Raw genomic sequence first — 12,849 nt, forward strand, 5'->3', positions numbered from 1 at the left:
AGGGCCCCCCCCCCCCCTCCTCCCCAAAAGGGAAAGTTACCGTGTAGAAGACAATAGTTGTGAAGGACAAGGCAATTGGAAGTGTTAGAGATCTGTGCTTTTAGATGTCGAACAAATTAAGCTCAGACAGATGACAGCCTATCAATTGCTTTTAGGTCTTCAACATGCCCTACGAACTAGCCTAAAGTGTGTTTAATTTCCTATATTTCTCTTCTTGTTCCCTTCTCGTTTTCACCTTTTTCCCCCTGTTCTGCTTGTCCCGGAAAATCTATTCTTCTTCGATTTGAATATGAAAGAGATCTTGACATTTAGAATCATATGCATTTGCATTTTTTTCTCCCAGAGATATAAGTCATGAATCTCTCTTATCCTTGCTCCTTTTCAGAAAGAAGTTACTTTTCCTAGTAAATTATTTCTAGTACGTAGAATGTTCTACTGCCCAAGAACTTTGAAATTATTCGTTGTTGACCACAACCTTGTTCTGCATTGGTGCTGCTTAGGTTTGAGAACTTGTTGAAACTGTTAGCTAGTTTAGAGATAGATCACTAGCTACTTGTACCAACAAGCGTGTCGTCTGTGTAAAACTTCATTATTCCTAGTTATTCATTTGGTTAGTCTTCTAACTGTATTTCTCTACAAATTTTCAGCCAAAGAAAGCAGAAGAGAAGAAGCAATAGTCGAAGCTACTCACACCTAGCTTCTCATCGGGGCATTTTTTCAGCGTTAGATCAGCTATATGACATTCCAGAGAGATGAGTCTTCAACTAGGGGCAAAGCTAGTCTTTTGTGGCATTTATGTTCACAAGAATATTATATTTGTACTAGATGATGAATTTGCTATCCTTTTGTATTTTGAGACTTTGAAATGTCTTCCCAATCCTCATTTCTCCAATCCTTGCAAAAGAATAAAATTCCCTTCCAAAACGTTTGATCTCATTTTGGAATTGACTCTAATACTCTTGTCTGAGAAGTAAACAGTGAGTGGTATGTGCTTTTTTCTGGCAAAGCTATATTTGTTTCAAAGTAATTGATATTCTGGAAAAAAACAAGTAGTATTACTCTACGCAAACTGTTCCAATTATAGCAGTATTAATTGAGTGAGGATTGTATAAAAATCATAGATGATGGATAATATTTGACCAAACAGAGTATCTCAAATCTAGTATACATCTTACATAATATGCAGTATGTTTGTGTACTATATAAACTTACTTTTGACACAACAGATAACAGAGTGGGTGAAATACAGACTTATGAAGCCAAACATACAAATCTTATTCAAAGTGTAGTAGCACATAAAACTCCAACATTTCCTTATATATACATTAAGATAGAAGTCCTGGATCGTGTGAAATCTCTTCTAGGGAAGAATCAGCTCATCGATCTTCTCTACGAACTCTGTTAGGGTCAGAAACCATATCCATCATCATTTTCTCGGGGGAATCTTCCCAATTTCCAAATGTTTTCAAGTCAACCTGCAGATAATATTAAGGAAAAAAAATTTTACTTTATCATGCTGCTGATAACATGATGCACTGAAGTTGTATTACCTTTCGTCTTTGCTCAGTAAAGAGTTCTTCCCTCTTTTTGTACGATGATTGAATATCTCTAGCCCTTTTTCCTCCCAATCCCAATACCTCCACGTCCATAATCAGAGCTTCAACCGGTAAGAACCCCTGAATATGGCATTGAGATGATTGATAACTTCAGAAGAGAAACAACAAGAACTTCTGAAGAGCAATGGTCAGCATTTGAAGTATTATCATTTATGCAAAAGGCATTTTTCCTTGGTACTTATACAAGAAATAAAAGTTAGTAGCTAATGCTAATCAAGTCACAAGTTTATTAAACAAATGTATGCAAACTAAAGAGTGGATATGTTGATTTGTGTTTTTATCAGATCCATGTGCTGCAGACTCTAAGCTAGTTTTCCAAATTTATCGCAGTTACAAATAAAATCAATTAAATGCCAAGAGCAACTTCTTTTTGGTCAAAGAGTGAAAGCATTGTTTGACTAACAGAGGCATGAAGGGGAACAAACAATATGCAGGAAGTCTATACAACTATGCGATACACGAAGTATTTTCACATCTCTACCATATGACTCATCTACTATACCTGGTCAGGGTAAAGAGGACCATGATGGTAAGTTTTGTCACAAGCATGATGACGAACTATAACTTTAGCAAAATCTTCATCCACAAATATTCTTTCATTTCCAGAGGATCCTCCAAAAGCAAGTCCGACAGGCTTCGGATGAGCTTCATATTTAACGGTTCCATGCAAGTGGCTGTAAACAAAGTTTTTCTCCTTTCCTGTCAAAGAACATACATTAGCCTTAGGCACATCATTCATGTAGAACTATCCAAGCTGGTAAGACCAGATACACTACCTGAAGGTGTGAATACATGAAAAACTGGACTGATGGAGTATAAACTACCAGAAGTCCCATAGAAAGTGTCATGATTTTCTAAACCCTGATGAATGAGAGCACCAATAGTCCATCTCCTTGCGTCATTATTGGCCTCATGAGCAGAGATAAGAATTAGCAATGGAGCATTATATCCTTCAATATTTGACCAGAATCTGTTCAGACCTTTTCCATGAAGGGAAGACCTGTAGGTGGGAGAAAAATGAAAATCAATTCAGAAAGATAGAAAGCAATACAAGAAATTCAGAGAGTTCGACTAATAGTCGACCTAAACCAGGTACTAACCGATAAAGTAGGTAATCATCTACTTCCTCTGCAGCACTTGGAAAGCATACTTTTGAAATTTCTTCACTTAAAATGCCCCTCAATGTAAGTGAGATAGCCCAAGCCCTTCCAGAATTAAGGAGATGGCCAACGCTCCTTTCCTTTGCAGAAATATCATGCGAGAAAAGGTCCGCTTGGTCAAGTTTTTCCTGCTATCAATTCAACTTCAGAGTTGGTGATTGCAGAATTCTAATTTCTTGATCACAGTGCAGTAAGTGTTCATATATAGTATGGCATCACGGGCAACAAATAACAACTATGAAACTTGCATAACTGCTTATCTTCGTCTTTTATCAGGAAGACAACAACAATAATTCGCCAGAATATGAAGCACTTGAACTCCAATAAAAATCCGGCTAAGGGTTATAGTAAGATGTCAAACTCAAACTAGAGTTCTACTTGGACAACAAGCTTTAAGGATAGCCCTGAGAGATGAGAAAGGTGCTGTGTGTTGGTACTTCACTTGTTTTTTTCCCTCCATTCTTCTACCATTGTCTTTATATATCAAAGACATGGTCCCGAAGTGGAAGACATATATATTAGTCTTGAGAGATTCAAAAAGGTGATAAATAGATGTTACAGAACACCCAATAGAATTAGGGATTTTCAGAAGATGGGAAATATTGAGTTGACCTTATGGTAGTGATGCAAGACAAAAATATATAACATACAAAGAGTAGTAGTAGTTGATGATATGAGCTTGAACGAAGAAATGAGGATTCATGTAGCTGATCCCAATTTGTTTGGGACTAAAGCGTAGAAGCAGTTGTTTAAAGTAAACTATTTTGTTCAGATGAGAACCACGGAAATGCTATGATGTGCATAAAAATGTCTAGACCTTTGTACCCAAAAAAAGGATTCAGTGAAATCAACGCCAATTCTACATTACAGAGGTTCTCTTCGCATGCGAGAAAACTACATGAGGCACAACATGCACAGATGTAATCTAATGAAAAAGAACTTACAAATTGAAAAACTACTCGCACTAGATGTATGTTTTTTCCCTAGTAAATATAGATAAAAGCAAATGTAGACCTCAAGACTATGGTTCACGTTCTTACTTTTCGTTCTGCCCCCCACCCGGAACCAAGTCCTGAACCTAACAGAGAGAAAAACCAAGAGATGCAAAAATTGAAAGTGGAGGACAAATGATTAGAATTAAATAGCAAAGTAGTAAACATGATGGAAGACTCCTCCAGTTAAATCATTGCAACCAGCAAACAAACTTATCATTTCTCCAATTAGATATGAAAGGCTTGAAAGCACAGCAGAAATATTGCAACCGTCTGAACTTAGAAATCTGTACAGTATCCACTTTGTTGTTAAGTAGTTTCGACTATCACATTATTGTATTGTTGTTTTTGGTAGACTTTGCACTGTTACCTTATTACTTGTTGTATTCTCTTCACTGTCTCCTTCTTTGTACCTGGATTTGTTGCACTTGAGCCGAGGATCTTTTGAAAACAGCCTCTCTACCTTCACGAGGTAGTAGTAAGGTCTGCGTGCATTCTAACCTCCCCAGATTTCACTCATGGGATTTCACTCGGTATGTTGTTGTTGCTGACTGAACTTAGAGAACTAACCATTACCTCAACAAAGGGAAGCATCAAGTACATGGCACCCTTTGATAACAGAAAGAATTACTCTTGTTATTTCAGAAGACTCGTATTGACTAGTAACCATTGGGTAACAACACCAATTGCAAATATTTAGTAACTCACTTCTAAGAAAGACTAGCTTATCAAGCATGTTAACGGGCAGAAACTTCATGGTGAAAACTGAAGGACTCATGGGTTAATTGTTCTTTCATGAAGGATATATGCTACTCCCTCTGTTGTCTCAATTTATATGAGACTATCCTTTTTAGTCCGTCTAAAAAAGATGACACCTTTCTATATTTAGTAGCAATTTAAATTTGAACTACTCATTTTACCCCTAATAAGATGATTTATAATTGCAAAAATATCTATAAATTATTTTGAACCACAAGTTTCAAAAGGGTTCCTTTTCATTCTTAAAATTTGCGCCCAGTCAAACACTTCGACATAAATTTAGACGGAGGGATTACGATATTTTTCTCTTTGCCCACAAGAATTAGTCTCATGACACCCTTTGGACATATTGAAACACCTACTTTACTCAGTTTTTTAATGCACATTGCCTTTATGATATCAAAAGAATCAATCAATACAAGACACATCCTTCAATTTTTAAATTTAAAATGGGAGTACCTCGTGAGCGGCTACGTAAAACAGTCTAGCATGGACAAATTTTCCAAAGCAATCGGAGAGGCTTGGCACTGTCTTCAAAGCCCACATTATAATCTTTGCAACAGGAAGTTGTATATCCATATCTAAAATGCTGTTATCCCATAAATCCATTTTTTTATCAGCTTCGGCACAAGAGTCTATAGCTGACAAAACCAAATGCGTAACATCTGGAAGACCAGAATCACCTAAACTAGATGAAGCCTTCAACTTGTTCGAGTCCCACCACATAATCCAACACAGAGAAAGAAGCATCTGAACATCAACAGGCAATAAAAATCCACTGATTTTACAATCATCCTCATTGGAAACGACCTGTAGTTTTTCCGGAAGACCTGCCTTAACAGATACCATCCCAAATAACCTCAACAAACTATTAAGTGAAGCTGAACTAACTGTCCTTCCAGAACACTTTATATAGCCCTTTAGAAACTCAACCCAACTGACACCTCCCTTTTCAGACAAGAAAAACAAGTCAACTATTGAAGAACTCAAATTACTCATCAAAACTGGAAATTCCGTTGGCACTACAGACTCTTCGTTTGTTGATCCATCAATAGAGAATCCAAAACATTTCTGTAACCAACAACATAAACTAATCACAGAACAGCTCAAAACAATAACTAAACACAGAAAATTCATGAAAGTCCCTACTTTTGCCACAAAAGCACTTGTGGTTTATGCAAAAAAAGTCTCTCAAATGTAAACATCTTAACACAACCAAAAAATTAACTCAAAAACTGAAACGAAAGATCCATAAATTCCACCTAGATTCCAGTTTTTACTACAACCCCATTTGTGGGTGATTCAAGAATAGTCACCGAAATGCAAATTGAGCACAGATAAACAAAAGGGTAAAGTTCGGGAAATCCATAAATTCCATGAAAATTTCAACTTTTGCTAAAACCCCACTTGTAGGTGATTCAAACAATGTCAGCAAAATGTAAATTGAGCAAAGATAAGCAAAAAAAACTTTACGAGCGGAACAAGAAGAAGAATTACCTGAAGAGAATGAATGGGGATGGAGTGAGTTTGAGGATCAGAAAGAACAGAGAAAGCTTTTTTAAGATTAGGAAGAGCTCCAGTTGAAGCAGCTATAGATTCTGCTTCCCGTTGCTCCGGCGACACTTGCTCGGCCGATGAAGATTGACCCATTTCAGCTTAACTGAAGTCCGATAGACAGATTTTCCCTTTTGCCGGTTGTCGTCGGTGGAAGATGGGAAGTTTAAAGCATCAAGGAATTGTAGAGAAAAGACACGTATAAATAAGATTTATATACATTTCGATTATGTGGCTCTTTGTGCCACCCAAAAGACAATAAAATATTGAGGCAATATTTATTCAAAAATTAGAAAGTAGTAGTACTCACATAATTTAATCGAGTTTCAATATTAATATTTTTTTTTCACGTGTCATAATATTTTGCTTGCACTTTACTAATGCATTATATTGTCAACGAGGTGATATTGACGTCTTACAAAAATAGTCAAGTAATCATAAGATCATAAGTTCAAACTATAAAATCACCGTCTTACAAAAATACAAGATAAAGTTGACACAATGTATCATTTATAATCCGGCTCTTTCAGAACCCTGAATATAGCGAGAGCTTAATGCAAACGGATTGTACTTCCATTTCCAAGTCATAGCAACTTTCTCCATTAAGAAACAGCCTTGTAAGACAAACAAGATGCAGATGAAAACAACTCTAATATGTGGAAGGCAAAGTTTAATATGCTAAAGCTGTTTTCTTACAGAGTCATCGACACTCATAAATTACAACAGTAATATAACAGAAACCTAGTGAATCATCTTCTTGTTAAGTTGTTCAACAACATTACATTTGCATGTTGCTCCATGCAACTCTAGTGATCAATCACTGTGAGCTCTCATAGATCACTTGTATTGAGCTTAGTTTGGGAATTCTGATGTTGAGCCATTGATGCCTTGCAGTCCAGCAGAGTTCAGTAGCTGCATTCCTTCCTCTCCCATTTGCTGGACTTCAGTAGGCGATAAAATTCTGATGCATCGAACACATCCAACAAATTCCCTGCAAGACCATTCAAGAGATATTAGTTGAACATCATACTGAGTTTGTTTCTGGATTATGCATTGTGAAGTTATTGATCTACAGTTAAAAATGCATAGTATGCGCTTCATATTGCAACCTGAATATGAGAGAGATTTGTGTCAAAGAGAACTTACTCCCAAGGATCATCCCCAACAAGGAGGACATCATTCTCAAAATCCACATATACCAACTTCCAGCTCGAGCCTCGAGTGTCATTCAGAAGCCCCTCAAGTCCAAACATTCTTTCAATTTCAGACCGCAGCTCTTCATAATTTTTGAAACCAGAGACATCAATTGATCTTCCTACAGATCCAGTCTTTTGAATCTGTTCACCAGTAAATCCAGTCAGATTACATATAGAACATTGAAATACAAAAGTGACTATTTCGCAGTACATAAATGGATAATATATAAACAGAGAAACAAATAAAGATTTTGCATATGCAAGGACATGTTATGAAAATGCAAAGGGAACCCTCAAAAAGAAGTGGTGAAATAAGCAAAAGAGACAAAGAAGACTCTATAACTCAAAGTAATGTGTTAACATGAGCATAATATCTATCGACTCAGGAAAATCTTTGCTACTAAGATTGATATCACATAGCCAATACATATAAACCGCTTACCTTTGTATATGTCCGCACACGTGGAGCAACTTGCTGCCATGAGCTATTCTGCAAAAGATTGCATTCATCAAAATTTACATTGCTTGATGATGCACCACCCGAGTTGTCAGCAAATTCTTGTACAGAGAAATTCTGAGAATCTGCCAGGCTGGCTGATGTAATTTGAGATTGAACATCTTGACTAGAACTGATGTTGCCTAATAGAAAATCTGAAGGATTCTGGAAATCAGTATGCTTCAAATTGCAGAACTCATCTAACACTGTGCTCGAAACAGAATTATCAATCACTGTGCTCCCGCTGTTACTATCAAAGTTAAGACAGCTATATATATCACTTTGGTTATGGCTCTCCTCCGACAGGTCCTTAAAACCATAAGAATCAGGTAGGAACTGCATGTTAGTTATGTCTAGTGGAACCTGAAGGTTTGTCTGGGAAAAGCACTTAACATCATTCAACTGATGATCCCACAAATCCTGGCCTATTGGAGCTAATCCATGACCAATTGTATCAGGCAACATAAAAGAATTATCATGCTTTGTCAAAGTGGAGGTCGACACAGGATATCTGAGCAATCCAGCAGCAGATTGGAGAGAGGACATATTCCACTCATTATTAGTTGGGCATTGAAGGATATTGTTGGAACCAGCAGAATCAATTTGAGGGTTATGAGGAATGAGCCATGGACTAGCTTGTAATTGAGAAAAGCTGTTATGATGGGAAGCTGTCACACTCGCATCAGTTGGAAGATCATGGGGACTTGCAGGCTTGATAGCCACTTTGTCTTCATTACACTGAAACTGATCTAACTTAACCGATGAATTACTAGTTTCTTTTCTTGGCTCGGAATTTTTTCCAATAATGTCAGTTGCTACTTTTTCCGGAGGTTTAGACTTCACCTGCAGAGTTGCTTGCTGTGAAGAAATAGAGTTCACAACACCAACAGGTTGATTAAGGACAACTTCCGAATTTGTTTCACTTTGTGCAGGTGTAGCTTCTACAGTTATTAGCTCAGGTTTTTGGTTTCCTGCTGGCTGTATTACATTCCTAGCTTCCTGAGGTAATGCAACCTTAATGTCTTGCACTGTGGGAACACCACATTGAAGACCAGTAAGGCCAGGAGGAGGTCTTATCAGCATCTTCATTAGCTGTTCTGACCATAGGTTTGAGATAGAGGAGCTCTGAAGATCCCCATATACATTTTCAGGAACACGCATGAAAGGGCGATGCTGCATCAAACTGTCCCACTCAGTTTGTGCTCCTGTTTTAATGAAAAGTTAAAACTATCACAAATTTGAGTAAATCAAATGAGGAACAAGTAAGTATCAACTTACCCAAAAAGGTAGACTGGTAAGGTCGTTTGAGGCCTGCAGTCAGGGAAGGAAATATGAAGAGACTTTCAGGTGTCTCAACTACCCATGGACTAACTCTATTCTGCTTGTCTCCACATCCAGGCTCATCCCACTCTACCTGTTATATAAGTCGCGTCAATTTGATAGAAAACTGTGAAGTGCCAATTAGCTCACATTTAGGAAAACATGATAATAAGCTGCAATCAGTGTGAAATTTTAATCACCTGAAGACACCGCCACTTGGAACCAGGCCATCTCAGTGGATCCAAATCACTAATGCCGCTAATAGTGCCCATATATCTGAAAGAGAGGATGAAAGGACTTCAAAGTCAGATGAAGTGAAGAAGATCTATAATCAGAATTTAATTTTAGAAAGTGGTCCCACAAATTCCCAGCACAAAAGATATACCTGCGTTTACCCGATTCCTCAGTTTCAAACATCATTCCAAACCTCATACCAACAGACAGTTGTGTGTTATAAACAGATTTTCTATATTTGGCCAAAGGAATGACAAACTCTGAAGGGCATGCCCTGTAGAAAATAAGCATCTAGTTATAGGCAAATCTCACAGCTATGTGAAGTATGAAAATGGAAGCTGCCGTTATAGACATACCTAGGATTGTAGAATATTGTGAATGTGCTTCTATTAGCAGCAGCATGAGCAGCAGCAGCAAGTACTCCAATATGCATACTATCAGCAGACAGAACTGAAGAGGGCAATGAAGTTTGCTGACGGTTAGCGCGCCTCACTCCAAGCAACAACTGTGACTTCTCATCCCTACAGCAGTAAAATTCAAAATATGAATTAGTGAGTACCACGTAACGGATACTCTCTTGTTTGCTTACAATCAGAATGTTTGAAATTTTATACGCACATATTTCTCAAAATTGAATAATTCATGAAGCTGCAACTATCATTACTTTATTTTTTCAATACCTGATAAATAGAACAGAGTCACCAGCTCTAAGGCGTTTCGCTCCAACAAACATGCTCCATCCGGTTGTGAGAAGATGTCGCTTTGGCTGCCCTATAAAGTAAGACAAAACAGGTGGAATAAACATTAAACTGATAGCCAAGTGAATCATGAGAAGTCAAACAACCACCAAATTAAACCAAAACAAAAGAGATAAGAATTTAATATAATGTAATTTCAGCATGCTCACCGCGGTATATGTGACGGAATGTCCAAGTATTATCATGCAAGTCTCGTACAACAAGCTCTTGTGTTGGAGGTTGCATTGAATAATCCTAAAAGAGCAAGTAAATACAACACAAGACGTCAGGATAACTCTTATGTCTTGTTTTACTTCCATTTGGCAAATGTAACTCATTAAACAAAACATAACTCTCACCAAGGGTGGGAACAGCTTTTCTGCTGCTCTTCTAGGAACGGAGAATCCTCCATGTGTGCTTGTATCACTGGCAGTCAACGTTTTGCAAAAGAACTCAGTTGGATGCTTATTAGGCTTCAGCCCAAAATCCGGAATGGGGAAGACATCTTTCTCCTGACCAAGAACACGTATGAGGAAAGAATTTCAGCATGCATACCATTATTACTTTTGCATCTGTATAAAATTTAGTACAAATAATAGATTAGAAAACTTACAGAATTCACAGGTTGGAGGCTCATTTGTGCATAGATCTCATCTGTCTCCTTATCTGCCTGTAAATGACACGACAAACAAACAACGTATTATACCAGAATAACTCCATATATTACTCCAATATAATAATAAAAGTATACTATATGGAGTAAAAGCATCATCTTAAAAGCACATACATGCAGGGTAACATTGTGAACTTGGCACAACAACTGAGAAGCAAGATTTGGATAATTAGGTATCTGTGAAGTTGCTGTTCTATTCGTGGAAACCGCCACCTGTTGCAACAAGTTAGATTTTTATCAGCTTCTCTTGGAAATAGTCTTCTTTCAACAACCAACAAAGCACAAGCTGTGAATGGACAGAACAAATGACCAAAGGACTCTGTTATCCATAAGAGATCTTAGGCTTTTTGGTTTTCCTAACTACACTAACAAAACTACTGGAATACATTTACCAGGATATCCATATTTGCTTATATAAAAAGAAGTCTTCAATATTTAAAGAAAAGAAAGGGAAAGGCTTTACTAAGAACTGAACATAAATTATTCTTAGCCATAACTACAACTTGATTCAAGTTTGAATTCTACAAATACAAATTTACAACTTGTTTTCTTGATTCCCTTCAACATTCTAATAGAACAAAAGAAAAGAAATTCAGAATAAAACAGCTCTCCTGGAACATTTGTTTGAACAAGCAGGATTAGAGAGTATTTTCTTCAGATAAATGGTTTGAAGAACTACGATTGAACAATCCGGTGTAAAGTCGATGCTAACAGATTCAAATTCAGACAATTTTGCAGAATTTTGAAAAGAAATGCTGATAAAAGTAGTTGTAACGAACAACAATAACAGTAAAAAAGATCAAACCTGTTCACTGTGCCCCTGTGGGAAGTAATACACAAGGCTTCCAACCTGAGGCAAAGTTACAAGTGGGCCAGCACAAGCATGCCACAACTCAGAACTAATTAGCTTTCTTCCTCCCCCTATATTGCATCAAGATTCAACAAAATCCACGTAAAGATTCAATTTTTACAACTATTAAAACTAGATAATCAATTTCAAGTTCCAATTTTTATATTCTGCCTAGTCTGAGCTAAGTTCATACACAACTCCAAACACCAAAAACAAGAATTCACAAGGAAACTAACCAGTATGATCCTGCATTTCCTTCAACAATTTCATTTCCTCAAGTAGAGTATGTGCTCCACTAACCAAACTCCCTGGCTTGTTCTTTTCTTCAACAGAACCCATAAAAACCTCTGTGATTTCCTTTACATCAACCCCAAAACCAAAACCAAAGATCCCATCTTTCCAAAAAAAAAAAAAAAACTCCCACTAACCACCAATCAGCAAGTCAACAAGATGACATATTTCTTAGTTCAAACTAACATAACTGCCAACCCACATTCCAAGTCAAGGGAATGATTCTTAAGAGGAATGAAAACATACTACAGAACATGACAACATGTTCTTGGAGAATAAAAGAGCAAAGAGAGAATCTAAGTAATTATACAAGAAAACAATCTAATTGGACACAGAGAGCATGCCCAAATAATCCAAAACCAAAGAACAAACACCCACCCTGCAAAAAGAGTCTTTCTCTCTGCAATCTAAGTGGGCCTTACTCTCCATCAACACCCCATCAAAGCAAATTCCTTTCTCCTTTTTTTTTGTTCAATTTTTGCAAATTATAAGGAAGAATATAAAGATAAATCCAAATGGGGTCAGTTTATTTTTTCCACCAAAGCACGCGGACCAAAGCATGAGGGGTCTTTAGCTATCAATTACCTTTGTTAAAAATCAAAAAAAAAAAAAACTTTCTTTATCATCAAAAGAAACCGACCTTTCGATGAAAGTGGTCATCATTCTGATTCCTCTCTTTCTAAGCTTAGAAGTTAAAACCCCAAAACCCCTTTATGATAAAAATGAAAAAAGATTCAATTTTTATTAACTCTGCAAATACTACTACACTGTTTTCTTGAAAGTGGAAAAGAGTGTTGCATGCTCTTACCCTGTACACACTCTTTCTTTTCTCTCTGTATAATAATACTTTTAGGTTGATTCTTTTGCAGCTTTAGAGAGAGACTCTTGCAGCTAAAGAAGGGGGAAAACTAAGCTAACACGAAATCGTACTAATAACACTTTGTATGAAGAAATTTAGGAATCTTGATTGA

General features: G+C 37.0%; 4 protein-coding genes across 5 annotated transcripts in view; 2 read left to right on the top strand and 2 right to left on the bottom strand.

The window, feature by feature from the left end:
- LOC107017957 overlaps positions 1 to 1,006 on the top strand; it is a 3,371-nt gene extending 2,365 nt beyond the window's left edge. Inside the window, exon 2 of the mRNA XM_015218269.2 lies at positions 648 to 1,006. Coding sequence (XP_015073755.1) covers positions 648 to 677 — 30 coding nt within the window. The 3' untranslated portion in view covers positions 678 to 1,006. The remainder of the gene's footprint in view (positions 1 to 647) is intronic.
- The window catches only part of LOC107017764 (protein IQ-DOMAIN 32), a 17,953-nt gene extending 8,821 nt beyond the window's left edge, over positions 1 to 9,132 (top strand). The window contains exon 7 of the mRNA XM_027916781.1: positions 9,121 to 9,132. The gene's annotated coding sequence lies outside the window, so the exon portion shown is untranslated. The remainder of the gene's footprint in view (positions 1 to 9,120) is intronic.
- LOC107017955 lies at positions 1,105 to 6,297 on the bottom strand. 2 transcript variants are annotated; one of them, XM_015218267.2, is made up of 7 exons: positions 6,025 to 6,297; positions 4,987 to 5,598; positions 2,717 to 2,907; positions 2,393 to 2,616; positions 2,119 to 2,315; positions 1,551 to 1,676; positions 1,105 to 1,475 (listed from the first exon to the last, which is right to left on the bottom strand). In XM_015218267.2, exons 1-7 carry the CDS (start codon positions 6,175 to 6,177, stop codon positions 1,377 to 1,379), a joined length of 1,602 nt encoding a protein of 533 aa, XP_015073753.1. In that variant the 5' UTR covers positions 6,178 to 6,297; the 3' UTR covers positions 1,105 to 1,376. The 2 variants fall into 2 exon arrangements, with proteins under 2 accessions (XP_015073753.1, XP_015073754.1); XM_015218268.2 differs by having other exon boundaries at positions 2,717 to 2,904; positions 6,025 to 6,295.
- Positions 6,520 to 12,801, bottom strand: LOC107018132 (auxin response factor 5). The gene is made up of 14 exons (XM_015218518.2): positions 11,824 to 12,801; positions 11,543 to 11,658; positions 10,852 to 10,950; positions 10,678 to 10,734; positions 10,424 to 10,576; positions 10,235 to 10,319; positions 10,008 to 10,098; positions 9,684 to 9,848; positions 9,479 to 9,601; positions 9,294 to 9,369; positions 9,052 to 9,187; positions 7,720 to 8,978; positions 7,228 to 7,418; positions 6,520 to 7,072 (listed from the first exon to the last, which is right to left on the bottom strand). The coding sequence occupies exons 1-14, from the start codon at positions 11,924 to 11,926 to the stop codon at positions 6,934 to 6,936; spliced, it is 2,793 nt and encodes a 930-aa protein (XP_015074004.1). The 5' UTR covers positions 11,927 to 12,801; the 3' UTR covers positions 6,520 to 6,933.
- Between the last annotated feature and the right edge of the window lie 48 nt (positions 12,802 to 12,849).

The sequence above is a fragment of the Solanum pennellii genome, chromosome 4 (genome assembly GCF_001406875.1).
Source record: "Solanum pennellii chromosome 4, SPENNV200".
NCBI classification, from domain to species: Eukaryota; Viridiplantae; Streptophyta; class Magnoliopsida; order Solanales; family Solanaceae; genus Solanum; species Solanum pennellii.